Source organism: Rhinatrema bivittatum, chromosome 5 (genome assembly GCF_901001135.1).
Source record: "Rhinatrema bivittatum chromosome 5, aRhiBiv1.1, whole genome shotgun sequence".
Taxonomy (NCBI): Eukaryota; Metazoa; Chordata; class Amphibia; order Gymnophiona; family Rhinatrematidae; genus Rhinatrema; species Rhinatrema bivittatum.
In genome coordinates, this window is record NC_042619.1 from 88,858,151 (window position 1) to 88,875,670 (window position 17,520).

The 17,520-nt window shown below is 43.7% G+C and overlaps 1 protein-coding gene across 6 annotated transcripts in view; it reads left to right on the plus strand.

Annotated features, from left to right (window-relative positions):
* NUP58 (nucleoporin 58) overlaps positions 1–17,520 on the plus strand; it is a 206,913-nt gene that overhangs the window by 50,473 nt on the left and 138,920 nt on the right. For all 6 annotated transcript variants that reach the window (XM_029602565.1, XM_029602567.1, XM_029602562.1 and 3 more), the window contains exon 8: positions 12,630–12,804. In XM_029602565.1, the coding sequence (XP_029458425.1) occupies positions 12,630–12,804 (175 nt within the window). The remainder of the gene's footprint in view (positions 1–12,629; positions 12,805–17,520) is intronic.

Genomic DNA, 17,520 nt, shown 5'->3' on the forward strand with positions numbered 1-17,520 from the left:
GAAGTGGGCAAAGCATCCTGGATCCTGGGGTTAGCATTGAAGTGGGCAAAGCATCCTGGATCACTTTAATGTACCTCCTGGAAAGGATCCAAAGGAGTTGAATATGTTTGGGAAGTAGGTCTTCCAGGGGTCCACGCTTAACTCTTGTATTGCTGTTTACCATTTGTTCATGAGGCAATATTTACTTAAATGTATGCAAAAACTGAAGCCTTTGGTATAAATTGTCAAGCCTGGGCAAGCAAATTTTTGCCAGGATGTGGAAAATGGTAGAGGAGAGTGAATAGCATTTCATCTACTCCACATATGAAGTCTTTGACACCATGGCCAGAATCTCTGTGGTCTCTACAGGAACCAAGAGACTCACTTGGATGCAAGTGAATGGTCTCTGTGAAGATATACATGACTGCCTAGCAGATGTGCTCTGTACGGTGGAAAATTTTATTCAGGGATAAGGTGCCTTGAGATTAAGGAGCATCAGTCCACTCTACAGGCGCTGTCTTCAACAGCAGGAAACCAGCTAGCTCCTACCAAATGCTATTACTTTGCTTACAAGCACCCATTATCAAACTCCTACTAGAGCTTGGTAGAGGGAGAGGCATCTGCCAGAGTCCTAGCAACAGTCACAGTGGAAGGCTAGAACCGGTTTTTCATGTCCCGGAGGACCATCTCACCATTGCCTCTGGTAATATGAAGGGTCTAGTCCAGGGTTGGCCAATTCCGGTCCCTGAGAGCCAGAAACAGGCCATATTTTCAAGATATTCACAATGAATTTGCATGAGACATTTGTATGCACTGCCTCCATTGTATGCAGATCTATCCCATGCATATTCATTGTAGATATCCTGAAAACCAAGTCTTTGTGGCTCTCAGGTTCCGGAGTTGGCCACCCTTGGACTAGTCCATCATCCCTAAGTTGGGTACTGAATCACCAAGGACAAGTTGGCCCTGAAAATTGTGGAATATGTCTACAGCTTGTGCTTCTCACCCTCCTCCAATCCAGAAAGTTTGTTTGGTTCTGACCTCTCTCATTCCACTTAACTGCAGTTGGAAGTAGCCTCTTTCCTTTACCACAAGGCAGCCAAACTTGTCCCACTTCAGGAATGTGACCGGGGGTTCTGTTCCTGTTACTTTCTAATCCCAAGAAGTCAGGGGGATTGAGCCTATCATAGATTTGCAGAAGCTAAACTGATGGTCCAAGAGGTTCAAAATGGACTCCCTCCAGACGATTCTGTCTTTCATTTAGCCAAGATATTCAGTAGGGATGGGCAGCCAGAAAACATTTTTTTATTCATAATTTTTTCTAGATTTTCATTTTAGTGTGATTCTTCTGATGCATCTGCACATGCGGGATCTTCAGTGAGCCCTCCAAGGCCAATTGTTTCAGCCTTTGTCCTACCAGATCTTTGTAACTCCTGAGATGCAAACCTCCCTGCAGTGGTGGTGAATGAACCCAAAGGCTTCGATAGTGGGTTTCTTGTTACACATCTTGGCACATCAAATGACCCTGTACACATCTTCTAGAGTGAGAGCACACACTGTTACCACTTGGACTCAAGAATCATGGTCCCTAGTGGAGAGTCACCTGCAAATCAACCCTCTGAAGCTGTGAGCCATCCACTAATTACTAAGGGCTTTCTCCCACTTGCTCTCAGGCAAAAGAAATCTTAATCTGAATGGACTACTAGGTAGCAGCCATCTATATAAATAAGCAAGGAGTCACATGTTCATATGACTCATCACAACATGTTTTCTACATGACCTAGCTTCTGGGAGTCCAGAATGCACTAGCAGACCATTTCAGTAGCATTGTACAACTACACAAGTAGTCCTTGGTTCAAGAGGTTGCAAACAACTTGTTCCGTTATTGAAGCACACCAGTAATAGACTTGTTTGCATCAGATGACAGAGGTTGAGGAGTTCTGTTCCATGCATCTGAGCAACTACAGATCAGCTTCTGATACTTTCATGCTAGATGGAATGTCTGTATGCTTTATTCCTATCTGCCAAAATATTTCCAGTTCTATTACCAGTTCATATTGCCAGAACTATCCAGAAGGTCTTTCAGGACAAGGCAAGGGTGATTCTCATAGCATCAGCTTGGCCATGGCAAGTCTTAGCCATCTGTCAGTTCAGACTCCCGATTCCCTTGGGGATGTCACCAGTTATCACACAGAAAGGTACGCTTAAGTATGGCAGTTTAAGAAAGATCTTTTATTGGAATATTCCAGAAGAGTGTGAGATTGCAAGTTAGGCAGTTCAGAAACAGTCTGAGAGCATTGTTTACACAATAGGCTAAATGTAATTTACACAACAACAATGAGCTAGTTTTTCATATTTTCATATTTTTCATATTTTCCTAATTGGTTATCATTAGCCTGGCATCCTCTTAATAGGATATTATAATTTTAATCTCACATTAATGAGATGGGGATTAGATGGATAATGTAATAGTTATCCATCTGAATGGCTTACCTGGCTGTATTTGGCTAAATTCCAGCTGGCTAATAGGTTAGGTGGCTAGAATTTAGCCAGAGAAGTTAGGGGCAGTCCAGGGCATTATTGGGAGAAGTTAAGCCAGCGAAGTTAACAGACTAACTCTGATATTTAGAATTAGCCGGATGACTTAGCCAGCTAAGTCTGAGTCAAAAAGCTGTCCTAAAGTTAGCTAACAAAATTAAGATAGCCAGCTATATTCAATAATGTAGCTGCACTATTGATTGTCTCCAAAGTTAGCCAGATAAGTTTATCAGGTTAGCTTTATCAGAGTGTGTCTTAATATATACTTTGTGATTTTTTTGTAAACTGAGCCCAGAAGACAGGAATGAATCTTAAGACTAAACTTAACATAGGTTTTGACTTTTGGCCTACATTCTAGCATTTCATCATATTTGTCATGTCGTAACCTTGAATAGTTTTTACAAGTTTGGTCAGTGTAAATTCACACTGCAATAATAGCTTTATGGGAAAAACCTTTTCAAAGCATCCTAACAGCAGGCTCTGCCATTGCTGTCACTCATGGCCTAGATGTTAAATGTGCAGTTTCCTCCTTGCACCTTCCAAAGTATCTGAGAATATACTGATTTCAACCAGGAAGCCTTCAATCAGAAAATCCTATAGTTTCAAATGGAAGGGGTTCTTGACATGGCATGGGACCAGTCAGCTGGATCCCCTCTCCTGTAGCCCAAGGGACTTACTTAAATACCTATTCTTTCTCTCATCCTCTGGCCTCAGCACCTCTTCAGTCAAAGTTCATCTCAGCGCCATAGCCACACATTATCAAAAGATGGAAGGAGCTCCAAGCTCCACCTTTTTGGTTTCTAAGTTCATTCTAAGGCTCCAGTCAGTATGCCTTAGTGCCCTGGAGTCTCAATTCATGAAATCTCCCTTTTGAGCCTCAAGTCAGTGGACTTTAAGAATCTTGCTTGAAAAACGTTACTTGTTGCTGTCTCTTCAACATGAAGAAACATATAGAAACATAGAAATGACGGCAGAAGAAGGCCAAATGGCCCATCCAGTCTGCCCAGCAAGCTTTCACAGTTATTTTTCTCATACTTCCCTGTTACTTTGACCGCTGAGGTCAGGGCCCTTATTGGTAATTTTTGTGGTTCTAATTTCCTTCCACCTCTGCCATTGATATAGAGAGCAGTGCTGGAGCTGCATAAAAGTGAAGTATTAAGCCTAATTGGTTAGAGGTAGTAACCGCTGCAATAAGCAAGCTACTCCCATGCTTGTTTACCCAGCCTGTGCAATTTAGTCCTTGTTGGTAGTTGTCTGAATGTAAATCCTCTTATCTTCATTCCCCCCCTGCCATTGAAGCAGTGAGCTGTGCTATATATGTATTCAAAGTGAAGTATCAGGCTTAATTGGTTTGGGGTAGTAACAGCCGCAACAAGCAACTATTCCCACACTTATTTGTGAATGTAAATCCTTTGTCCCACATTTCCTCTTACCGTTGAAGCATAGAGCAGTGTTGGAGTCGCATTAACCGTGTGTATGTTTATTGAATAAGGGTATTAATCACCAGGTAGTAACCGTCATTCCCGCAAGCCACCCCCATGCCTCTTCTCTTCCTTCACATCCTCAAGACTTTATGGATCCATAGTGTTTATCCCACGCCCCTTTGAAATCCTTCACAGTTTGTCTTCACCACTTCCTCCGGAAGGGCATTCCAGGCATCCACCACCCTCTCTGTGAAGAAATACTTCCTGACATTGGTTCTGAGTCTTCCTCTCTGGAGTTTTAAATCATGACCCCTGGTTCTGCTGATTTTTTTTTTTTTCAGTGGAAAAGGTTTGTCGTTGACTTTGGATCATTAAAACCTTTCAAGTATCTGAAGGTCTGTATCATATCACCCCTACTCCTCCTTTCCTCCAGGGTATACATATTTAGATTCTTCAATCTCTCCTCATAAGGCATTTGATGAAGACCATCCACCTTTTTGGTCGCCCTTCTCTGGACCGCCTCCATCCTGTCTCTGTCCCTTCGGAGATACGGTCTCCAGAACCGAGCACAGTACTCATGTGAGGCCTCACCAAGGACCTGTACAAGGGGATAATCACTTCCCTTTTCTTACTCTATATTCCTCTGTGCAGCCCAGCAATCTTCTGGCTTTAGCTATCGCCTTGTCACATTGTTTCGCCGACTTCAGATCGTTAGACACTATCACCCCAAAGTCTCTCTTCTGCTCCGTGCACATCAGCCCTTCACCCCCATCGAATACATTTCTTTCGGATTTCCACACCCCATTTGCATGACTTTACACTTCTTGACATTGAATCTCAGCTGCCATATCTTCAACCAGTCTTCCAGCTTCCTTAAATCCAGTCTCATTCTCTCCACTCCTTCTGGCGTGTCCACTCTGTTGCAGATCTTAGTATCATCCGCAAATAGACAAACCTTACCTTCTATCCCGTCCGCGATGTCGCTCACAAAGATATTGAACAGGACCGGTCCCAACACCGACCCTTGCGGCACTGTACTCATCACCGCTCTCTCTTCCGAGTAAGTTCCATTTACCATCACATATTGTCTTCTGTCCTTCAACCAGTCTGCTATCCAGGCCACCACCTTGGCACTCACTCCCAAGCTTCTCGTTTTATTCACTAGCCTCCTGTGCGGGACCGTATCAAAAGCTTTGCTAAGATCCAAGTAGATGACATCGAGCACTCTTCCTCGATCCAATTCCTTAGTCACCCAATCAAAAAAGTCTATCAGATTCGTCTGACAGGGCCTTCCCTTGGTGAAACCATGCTGCCTCTGGTCCAGCAATTCTGTTGCTTGTAGATAGTTCACTATTCTATCCTTCAGCAGCGACTCCAATACTTATCCTACCACCGAGGTGAGGCTAACCGGCCTGTAGTTTCCAGCCTCCTCTCTGCTCCCACTCTTGTGAAGAGGGACCACCTCCGCTCTTCTCCAATCACTCAGCACCACTCCCGTTACCAGGGATCTATTGAGCAGGTCACTCAGTGGAGCCGCCAGCACATCTCTTGAGCCCTTTCAGTATCCTGGGATGAACCTCATCAGGCCCGATGGCTTTGTCCACTTTGTTTTCCTAGCTCTTCCCATACATTCTCTTCCGTAAATGGGAGTTTCATCCATTCCATTCACCTCCAACTTCTTGTTAATTATTGTCTGTCCTTCTCCGGGATCTTCTTTAGTGAACACCGAACTGAAGTATTCATTTATTTCTGCCATTTCTTCATCTGTCTCTACCCATTGATCCTTTTCACCTTTCAATTTCACTATACCACTTTTGACTTTTCTCCTTTCTGAAAAATGTTTTGTTACCTCACTTTACCTCTTTGGCAATCCTTCCTTCTGCTTGACTTTTCGCTTTCTTGATTACTTTCTTTGTCTCTCTGTTTTACCAGATATTCTTCCTTGTGATCCTCCCTTTGTGATCTTTTATATTTCTTAAACACTGTTCTTTTAACTCTTATTTTATCAGCCACCTCCTTTGTGAACCAGATAGGTTTCATTCTTTTCTTGCTTTTCTTTACTTTTCTAACATATATATAGTTGTTTCCGTAATTGCTCCTTTTAGTTTGGCCCACTGTTCTACATCTCTCGTTTTCTCCCATCCTTCTAGTTCTTCCTCCAGGTACTTCCCCATTTCAGTAAAGACCGTGTTTTTGAAACACAAAACCCTGGTCTTTGTGTGACTTCTCCGTATCATATTAGTGATATGAAACCATACCGTTTGATCACTGGTGCTGAGGTGGGCACCCACCCAGTCATTATAGACAGACATCTCCATTAGTGAGCACTAAATCGAGTATAGCTGCCTCCCTCATAGGCTCCATGACCATTTGTTTGAACAGAGCCACTATCTCTCTACTACTGTTAGATTCCGCAGAAGGGATTCTCCAGTTTACATCCAGTAGACTAAAATCTCCAACAATCACCACTTCTCCCTTCTTAGTCATCTTTTTGATGTCTTCAATCAGATCTCTGTCTAGTACTTCCATTTAATTTGGAGGCCTGTAAACCACGCCAATAAAAACGGATGCCCCATCTTTTTTTAGGACGGCCCATAAAGCTACTTCTTTGCCCCATCTTCCCTGCAGCTCGGATGCTTGGATATTGTTTTTTACATAAAGAGCCACTCCTCCCCCTTTTCTGTCCTTTCTTAATAAGTTATATCCCGGTATGGTAGTATCCCAATCATGTGAATCCATGAACCACGTCTCCGTGACAGCAACAATGTCCAAGTCCGCCTCCTCCATTAGGGCTTGCAGGTCTGGGATTTTATTGTCCAAACTACGAGCATTTGTGCTTTTAACTGTGGTGTTTCCCTTGCTGAGAGTTCTCAGATTAGTGCCTCCGAGGACAGTAACCCAGCATAATGAGCTCTTTCCTTTGGTTACTGATTGTATTATGGAATTTCTGTATGCATTGGGTTTCTTCTTTCTTTTCAGATAACACTTCAATCTTTCTCAAGAACTTCTTTGGTATTTAATACAGAGAAGGCGTTTTGTACTTGTCACTTGATGCAGTGTGTGTTTCTGCATCACAGGTCTAATTCTACCAGAACCCACTGTAATCCGGTTGTTTTTTTGAGTTCCTTAATGCCCTGTGTGAGTGGGGAAGTAGACTTGTGGGCTGCACTGCTGTCAATAACTGGTGTCTGTGGATCACAGGTCTTATCCTACCTGAGCCCACTATAAATCAATTTTTCCTTGACTTTTGGTTTTTCTGTGGTAACGGGGAATTAATTCCTGAATAATATAAAGTGGGCAAAACTTTCTTTATTGCAACTAATTCAGCTTTAACTTCAGCCAGCTCATTTTTCAAGGAAGAGAGTTCTGAGCAAATGGGGCAAGCCCTAACTTTCCAGATGATTTCCCTCAAAATAAAGGCTCCACAATAGTTACATTGGATAGTCCTCATTTTAGTAAATTTATTTGATGGATAACACCTAAGGAAATATCAATTTACTAATTTATCTTGTTGCCAATTATTATGTATTTAGGCAGACTATATCAGAAAAATAAACCTAGGGGTGGGTGGGCAGGGGGCAGGGAGTTAAACAGTTAACCCTTGGTCAAGGTTGCTCTCAGGACTCTATATCTGCAATTGAGTTTAATAAGACCCTCCCCCTGATTGGCTTACAAAGTTAAACTTTTACTTTGCTGCACAAAAGAAGCTTTAGTGTTTCCTGTCTCCTGGCTAAGCATAGCCCACAAAGGATCAGATTGACCCCTGGGACAAAATAGCTCACGTTCAGGTTTCAATAGCAAATCTGCCCCTTACTAACAGAGCAAGGCACAATCTTTGGCAAATAGAAAGTTCTATTACATTAAAGTACAGGTGAATAAAATAAAATTGCACTTAGATTCAGCAGAGGTTCTGGTTCCTGAGAATCCCAGCTCCAAAGAGTTTTAGTTCGCCAGCACCAGAGTAAGCGAATTACAGACTCTGGTTTCATATTCACCATACCTTTGTTTTTTCATAATGGGGTGGTTCCGTGTACATATCCTAAATTTCTTCCAAAAGTGGTATCCACTTTCCACATCAACTAAGCTATTGTGCTACCAACTTTGTTTTCAAGACCATATGCACACAAATAAGAACAGGTTATTCACTCTTGGATTATGAGAGATCCATAGCTTAATACCTAGAGAAGACTCTGCCTCACTATCAAACTTCTTAATTGTTGATATCCTTTGATCTTAAAGTACAGTTGCCAAATGAACTCTGTGCAATTGGCTAGTAGACTGTATCACTCACTGTTATTCACGGACTGGTTTACAGATTACAGACTGTGTTAAATCTCATCTAGTGAGAGCCATAGCAGGTCAGACTGACAAACTGAAGAGTAGCAAATCACCTGGATCAGATGGTATACACTCCAGGGTTCTGAAAACTCAAAAATGAAATTTCAGACCTATTGATAACCTATCATTAAAATCATCCATTGTCCCTGAAGACTGGAAGGTGGCCAATGTAACCCCAATATTTAAAAAGGGCTCCAAAAGTGACCCAGGAAACTATAGACCAATGTCCTGGCTTCAGTGCTGAGAAAAATCGTGCTATTATAAAGAACAAAATCACAGAACATATAGATAGACATCCAGCATGGATTTACCCAAGGGAAATCTTGGCTCACAAATTTTTTTATTTTTATTTTTTTTAAGATGTGGATAAAAGTGAACCAGTAGATTTTCAGAAGGCATTTGACAAAGTCCCTCATGAGAGGCTTCTAAAAAAAAACAAAAAACTAAAGTCATGGGTTGGGAGGCAATGTCCTTTTGAGAATTGCAAACTGGTTAAGTCAGGAAACAGCATAGGATTAAATGGCTATTTTCACAATGGAAAAAAAAATAAACAGTGGAGTGCTTCAGGGATCTGCACTTGGACTGCTGCTTTTTATTATATTTATAAATGATCTGGAAAGGAGTATGATGAGTGAGATGATCAAATTTGCAGATGACCAAAATTATTCAGCGTTAAATCACAAGCAGATTGTGATAAATTGCAGGAGGACCTTACAAGACTGGAAGATTGGGCATCCATATGGCAGATGAAATATAATGTGGACAAGTGCAAGGTGATGCATATAGGGAAAAATAACCCATGCTGTAGTTGCTTGTTAGGTTCCAAATTTGTTATTGCCCAGGAAAAAGATCTGGGCCTCATAGTTGATATTACATTGAAATCGTTGGCTCATTGTCCTGGGGTGGTTAAAAGACCAAAGGGTGTTAGGAATTATTAAGAAGGGAATGGCAAATAAAATGGAGGATGTCATTATGCGGCTCTATTGCTCCATGATGAGACCACATCTTCAATGAATACTGTTGCAGTACTTGTTGCCGCATATTAAAGATATTATTGCACTGGGGAAAGTACAAAGAAGAATCATCAAAATGAGAAAGGGTATGGAATGGTTCCCCTATCAGGAAAGGCTAAGGAGGTTAGGGTTCTTCAGCTTGGAGAAGAGAAGGCTGAAAGGGGGGAAATGATAGAGGTCTACAGAATCATGAAAGAACTTGAACAGGTAAATGTGAATCGGTTATTTACTCTTTCAGATAATAAAAGGACTAGGGGGCACTCCATGAATTTAGGAAGTAGCACATTTAAAACTGGAGAAATTCTTTTACTCAGTGCACAAATAAGCTCTGGAATTCATTGCCAGAGGATGTGGTTAAGCAGTTAGTGTAGCTGGGTTTAAAAAGGTTTGGATAAGTTCCTGGAGAAGTCCATAAACTGTTATTAATCAATAGGGAGTAGCCACTGCTTGTTGCTGGCATTAGTAGCATGGGATCTGTTTAATGTTTGGGTACTTGCAGATACTGGTGACTTGGATTGGCCACTGCTGGAAACAGGATACTGTGCTTGATGGACCCTTGGTCTGACCCAGTAAAGTATATCTTATGTTCTTATGTAACTTCAGTGTCTCATCTCAGGACCACTTCCATGGAAGACATATGCAAAGCTGTTACTTGGTTATCTGTTCACACTTTGTCCCACTATAGTCTGGGCAGAGTGTCCCAAGGAGACAGTAACTGAACAAGCAGTTCTGCACATCTGTTCACCCAGTAGACCGCTTTCTACCTGGTGGGTCAGATTGTCTTAAGTAATTGCTCCACAATGCAACCTCAGCTTTGAGATTCCCCTTGTGTTATAGCTGATTCATGCCTATTTTTTATTTGCTTACCTGTCAACAGGGTTTTCCATATTCAGCAAGAGGAATCAGGCATTCTTAATACCTGCCCACATCCCTGGGGAGTCGACTACCTTGCTAAAGCTTAAACTCTGGAAGAGACTGAGACATTCATGAGGCAGCATGCATGTGCTGGAACTCCTGTGCATGATCAGTTAGACTTTTTCTGACCTCTGAATGTTGGGTCCGTGTTGGCACATTTGCTTTACTGGATGATACAGGAGGGCTGGAGAGCTTTCCCCAAGCCAGGTACAAAATGGCTGATCAACCCACTTATTAGCAGCAGGCAAGACAGAACTGACAATTGAACTTGAAGGCTTGGAACCTATACAGTATATTTATCGCTTATCGAAATCTAAGTGATTTACAAGTTGTATGTAACTCCTAACAGAAACCAAAAAGGATTTATCCACTACTGTGGGAGGGAGCAGAAAGTTGTGTAGAGGAGTGACGTTAGTAGAAAAGTACAACAGACTTATCTGAAATCAGGCCTAGAAACCTGGCATATGTTGGTAGCAAGCAGGGAGAGCAAAAGAGGAATTAGGGACTAGAGGATGCTAATGGGCATGAGGGAAAAAGGGAGAGGGATTGTAAAAAAAAGAGGACTAAGATAAAGCTGAAGGAAATCGGATAAAGAAAAATAACTGGCACAGTGAGGAACAGGAGGAATTACAATTCAAGAAATGGACATGTGAAACAAAGAGCAGACTGGATGGACCATTTGATCTTTATCTGCTGTCATCACTATGTTTCTATGTTATGTTAATGATTAGCTGAATCATATGATGTGAATGTTCAGCCAGCCCAGAGCTTTGGAATGGATTTCCTGAGCTGCTGAAAAGTGACCTATTTATTACAATTTAGAAAGCAGCTTAAGACATTTATTTTCCCAGGCCTTTCATAACCTTATTAGTCAATAGCTGTCTGGTGCCTGGGATTTGGTAATCTGTTCACTTTAGGATAGTTTACAGCAATATTTCCCAACCAGTGTGCCATGGCACACAGGTATGCCACAGAAAAGTTACCACTACCTGATGTTCAGATCCAAGCAAGCATCTGGGCTCTGCTCTTAACACTTCACAGCAACGAGAGATACTGGAGGTGGCTGTTAAACCTGTAGGAGCTCCTTTCTGAGGACATATTTAATAATGCATGTCTTCTCTTTCTAGCTTCCAGATGAACACCAATGTGTGGTAATTAATGGGCAGAGTGCAGGACATAGATAATTGGGCAATTCCTTTTGTATAGCACACACAGCACCGTCCCCTTTTTACGTCTCCTTAGCTCCTCCTTTGAGTCCTTCCAGTTTCTGTACTATTCCAGACTGAATGAGATGGTGAGTGTGCACAGAGCACTGTATGAGTTATGGGAATAGCAGCAATGAAGGCGCTTTGGCAGCCACCCTCTGTTTCCTGCACCACACAGACATCTCCCTTCTGAACTTGTACTGTATATGACGGGAGCTGGTCCATTGAGATGAGTTCACCCCCCCCCCCCTCCTTCAATCCCACCAAATTCCTGAGTGAGATGAGATGCCCTCTTCTCCCTATGTTTTAAAATTTGGAAGAGACTGTTGGGGCTTTCAGTGCTTACTCGGCTCTTTTGGTCATATGAAGCCTCTCCATGTCAGCCCTGCAGAGGCTGGTGGGCCACCTACCATTTTGGTTAATATAGGTGTGCCTTGAGCTTGCAAAGTTTGGGAAAAAACGGACTTACAGTTTAGGATTAGCAAATGGACCCACAACCTTGGCTTATTTAGAAAACATGAAAATATTTTAGATTTGGGTTAGGCGGCTAGTAAACCATTTTAGAGCTATAGTCTTCATAAAATGTGCATGGCTATCAGCCAGAGAATAGGCATTTTTTGATAGACAATTGACAGCACTTGAATTTAAATTAAGCTATGAATGTATCTGGATTGTTCTGATTATTAATACTGAGTGCTCTGGTTTGTTTTTTTTTAGATTTTGTAGTGTAATACTGTAATCCACCTAGTGTAAGATAGTGCAGACTATACATTTTTAAAATAAATGAGTGAAGCAAGGAGATGAGCTTAAGAATTTCTATTTTGGATCTGCAGTATAGTATTATCCTTTTTGATATCAGTTTGTAATGTAAGCCATAACTTCTCATTACTTTTGACACCCACATATATATGGGATAATATTCCATCTGAAACATCTGAAAATAATTCTGACTACTTTGCTTCAGACATTAATAACATTTCTAAAATACATGTTCAGTCTGAGTAAAATATTTGCCATGCATTGCATGAAGGCAAACATAAGATACATTCTAATTTTGCTGGGGCTGTTAACTTCTGACCTTTTCTGTCTATAAAAATAGTCACCTACTGAATTGTTTTGAGTTTTGTCAGAACTTGCCATGTTACTAACTTTGGTTTTTGAAAGGGCAAAACTTGACTTTGCTGTAGATGACCGTGACTGTATTTGTTTTCTTATAGGAAGTTTGTGAAGGAGCAGAAACAAGTTCAGGAAGAGATTAGTCGGATGTCCTCAAAAGCAATGCTTAAAGTACAGGAGGACATTAAAGCCTTGAAACAGCTTTTATCAGTGGCTGCTAGTGGACTTCAGAGAAATGCTCTTGCCATTGACAAATTAAAAATGGAAACTGCCCAAGTATGTGAGAGATTGCAGGATATATATTAAAATGTATTCCTTAACCACTTTTGTATCTCTATAGTCTTTGTATACAGTAAAAACCTCATCATCTGGCATGCATCGGATTAGGTGTTGCCATTTTACTAAATATGCTGGTTATGTGCTTATGGCTTCGGGCAGCAGCTGCAGGGGGGGCAAGAGGGGAGGGTATCATGCTTGAGTGGACTCCTTTGCTCCCTAACTTAACCCTTCCTCGGGCAGAGAAAAATCATTGTGCTCTCTAAACAAACACCCCCCTCCAATACCACCAAATTCCTGAGTGAGATGAGATGCCAGTTATTTGAGGATTGCCAGATAATGGAGCTCTTACTGTAATTTGCATGTCATTTTTAGTACCGTATTTAGTAATGTAAACAGAAAATTGCAAGCGTAATAAAATGTTAGTTGAATAAGTGGATAGCTTACTTTGAACTGTAGATATCCTGTACAAAAATTATAAATGATATGATTAGCAATCAGATGAGCATAATTTATAGTGTAATCTTATCTGATATTAGAACAGAGGTGGTTGTAGGTTGATCAGCATATAGAGTACATTCAGAGTAAGTTCTAGTCCCTACTGACTTATCCATCTCATTGTTGCGATTGGCCGGCAAACCGGTCCCTGCATCACGGCTGCTTCAAGGCTTCTCAGGCTGCCAGCGGCAGATGCAGGGCTCCTCGGTGCTCCCTACGGCAGAAACAGCAGGAGGCTGGCAGCACTGCTCCTGCAGGGGCGGCCTCTGTCGGATGCAGGCACTTGGCTCCTCCCCCCAGTTATAGGAGCCACGGCAGGAAGTCATTCTAAGCTCCCAGGAACCACTTCCTGTCCAGGACTATTTAAGGAGGCCACTGCCGATTCCACAGTGCCTTGCAATAGGTCCAGTTTGGTGTGTCTTCTGCCTCGCTTGCCTGCCTTTGATTCTGCTTTGGATATTGGATTTTGCTTTGCCTGCCGCCTGCCTTTGACCCTGGACTGTCTTGAACTCTTCCATACTATCTGCCTAGCCGCTGCTCAGCTGGCACAACCTCTTCATCTGGTTACCGTCCCTGAGGTCCATCTCATGCCAACGAACTGTGGTAAGCCCTTTAAATATCTTATCGTTGTGGCCCAAGGGTTCACAGATTCATTGAATCGTAACAGATTGCAAGGCCATGGACCTGATGGACCTCTCCTGTCTGCAGACTATTCCAGGCCTAGCTTTAAGAATACAGCAGCAGCAATGCCTAGACTCCCTGACGGCATCCCTATGTCTGAACTCCCGGTTAGATGCCTCTGAAATTCCCAGTGGACCACCAGCCGTTCCAACACCCAGCGCCTCTCCCATTCGATTACTGGCCCCTCCCCGGTACGCAGGTGATCCAGGACAATGTCAAGGTTTTCTCAATCAGTGTTCAATGCACTTTTTGCTGCAACCAGCGCAGTTTCCTTCGAATACAGTAAAGACTACCTTCATACTTTCATTGTTAGACGGCAAGGCTCTGACCTGGGCATCCCCGCTATGGGAGAGGAGAGATCCAATTCTTCAGGATCTTCAACATTTCCTCCAGGTTTTTAAATGAACCTTTGATCCCGGTTGTTTGGCGGCTACCTGGTCAGATAGTCTTCATCTACTTCAAGGTGCTCGTACATTAACCGGTTATGCCATTGAGTTTTGGACAATGGCTACCGAATTAAATTGGTGAGAGGACAGTTTACGGAGTATATTTTTGGAAGGACTAGCCACCTGAATCAAAGATGAGTTGTTTGCTCGATCTCCCTGATTCTTTGAATGATATGATTGATCTAGCTGGCAAAATCATCGGCGTCTTAAGCAATGCTCCAGGAAATTGCATAGGCCACGTAGACAAATCACTCTGGCACCCTCCTTCTCCAGGCCACTGTTAAGCTCCCAGCCTACTGCTGCGAGCCTTCAGCCGGAAGAACCTATGCAATTTATGGAGGAGTCCTTTAACGACCGATGAAGATGGTGTTGCCGAACTCAAGGCTTATGTTTATACTGCGCTGGAAAGGGACATTTTCTGGCCAATTGTCCTGAGAAAGGGGGAAACTTCAGAGCCTAGAACCAATTGGGGAGATGGTTCTAGGTTTTACCGGCTCTGCTCCCCAGCTTATTCTTCCCGTAATGTTGATTCAGAACCAGCAAGCATTCTCTACCTTGGCTCTTCTGGATTCCGGGGCAGGAGGGAATTTTATTATGAGTAATCTGGTCGAATACCTTGGTTTACTTACTGCACTACGAGAGACACCGTTGGTACTTTCTTCTGTATCTGGAAATCCACTTCCTGGACGAATCCTTCGGACTACACTTCCGGTGCGCCTCAGGACTGGTATACTACATATGGAAAAGATCTCCCTTCATGTCATTGACAAGGCCGTTCATCCAGTCATTCTAGAGATGCCTTGGCTCCAAAAACATTCCTCCATGATCGATTGGGAGACACTTCAGTTAACCAAATGGAGCTCACGATGTCAACAGCAATTCCTTCTTCCAGTGACACGTCTTCTCACCGTCTTGTCTTGCTACCACCTCAGGAGATTTCCCTTCACAATACTCCAGTTATGCTGCTGTATTATCCAAAGAAAATGCAGAAATTCTACCTGAACATCGGTAGTTTGATTGTGCCATCATTCTCACAGGACAAGCAGGATGGTAGTCCTCACATATGGGTGACATCATTAGGATGGAGCCCAATCACGGAAAACTTCTGTCAAAGTTTCCAGAACTTTGACTGGCCCCCCTACTGGGCATGCCCAGCATGGCACTAACCCTGCAGCCAGCAGGGGTCCCCCTTCAGTCTTTTTTTTTCCGTGCAGCAGTAGCCTCACGGTTTAGGAGCTCTGAAGAGATTCCTGACATGAATTTTCCTCACTGACTTAATTAAAATTACTTCGCCCCACAGGGGTCCCTCCTCTAACTTTTTTCAAGCTGCGGTACTCCGGTAAATTTTTCACCGTTTTTTCGTCGATTACCGTCGAGTTTGGCCCTCGCGGCCTACTGGCCATCGACCGTACCGCGGCTCGATTTTTCTATGGCCATGGTGTCGGGTTTTCGTCTGTGCCCGGGCTGTACTCGTACCATGTCTATCACAGACCCTCATGGAGTCTGTGTAATGTGTTTAGGCCATGAGCATGATGTTCTGACTTGCACCAAATGTGCCGTTATGACACCGAAAGGTCGCAAGGCCAGAATGGAGAAGATGGGACTCCTTTTCCATGCTCACACCCCGATGCCATCCATCGCATCGACGTCATCGGAACCGGCACCGTCGAAGTCGCACCACCATAGACAACCGTCCGGTGACTGCCCGCCATCGACATCTTCACGGCCATCGACTCCCGTTTCTCCCCCTCAGGATCGAGGGAATCGTAGGGAGAAGCATCGCCATCGGCATCGTAAGTCTCAGACCTCGAGGGAGCGAAATCATCGACCTCGCCACCGTCAAAGAAGCCCCGTCCAGGATCGGCACCGACCACTCCTGCGACCGGGACATCAAGGCCACCCTCACCCGATTGGGGTTTGGGAATCGCGATTCCGCCTGTAAAGGTGGTCCCTCCGACTGTGCCTCAGCCTCCCTCTTCCGTCACGGAGCCAGAGCTGATTGCCACAGGTCTCCGAGAAGAACTAGACCGGCTGGTCCAGGAGGTCATTGACAAGGCGATGCAACGACTCCAGGTCCCTCCAGCACTGACACCGGCACCGAGAGTGGAACCAGTCATCGACCCGATTCCAGCAGCCCTGGCACCGCTGCTATCCCGGATAGAGGCGCACATGACAGCCCCGCTCCCCGATGACAGCTTCATCAGGAGGAGAAAACACCGTTCCGCATTCCTCCTTCAGGGGTACTGCCTCGGCCATCGATGCCAAGTCGTCCCTCGCCACCGATTCATTCATCGGGGGCGAATACGCACATCGGCACCATCGATGCCAGCACAGATGCCCCCGGCGATTCCTTCGATTTTCTTGGAGCCTCAGCCGGGCCCTTCGGGTATCCAACCCCCTTCTCGTCCTACAGGTCAGCCTGCTGATCCTTATGACACCTGGGGTGATGATACTTCCACAGACACCGATGACTTACCTTCACCTCCTTCTCCTACTGATAGTAGAAAGCGTTCTCCTCCAGAGGACCTCTCTTTCATTAACTTTGTGAAGAAAATGTCGGAATTGGTCCCTTTTCAGCTTCAGACGGAGCAAGATGATAGGCACCAGATGATGGAGCTTCTCCAATTCCTGGATGCCCCTAAAGCGATCACTTCTATTCCCATTCATCAAGTTCTTCTTGACCTCCTCAAAAAGAACTGGGAAAATCCTGGATCTATTGCCCCCAGTACACAGAAAAGCTGACACTACTTATCAAGTACAGTCAGCCCCGGGCTTTCAAAAATCTCAGCTTGACCACCACTCAGTTGTGGTAGAATCAGCTCAGAAGAAAGCAAAAAGGACGAAGCCTCACCCCTCTACCCCTCCTGTCAAGGAACACAAGTTCCTAGAGAATATTGGTCAACGAGTGTTCCAAGGGGGCAGGCTCATCTCCAGAATTGCTTCTTACCAGCTGTACATGACCCAATACAATAGGGTCATTTTCAAGCAAATACAGGACTTCTCTGAAACCCTGCCTCACCAATTCCAAGTACATCTTCAAACCCTTGTCAACAAGGGCTTTGAGGCAGGGAAGCATGAGATACGAACGGCT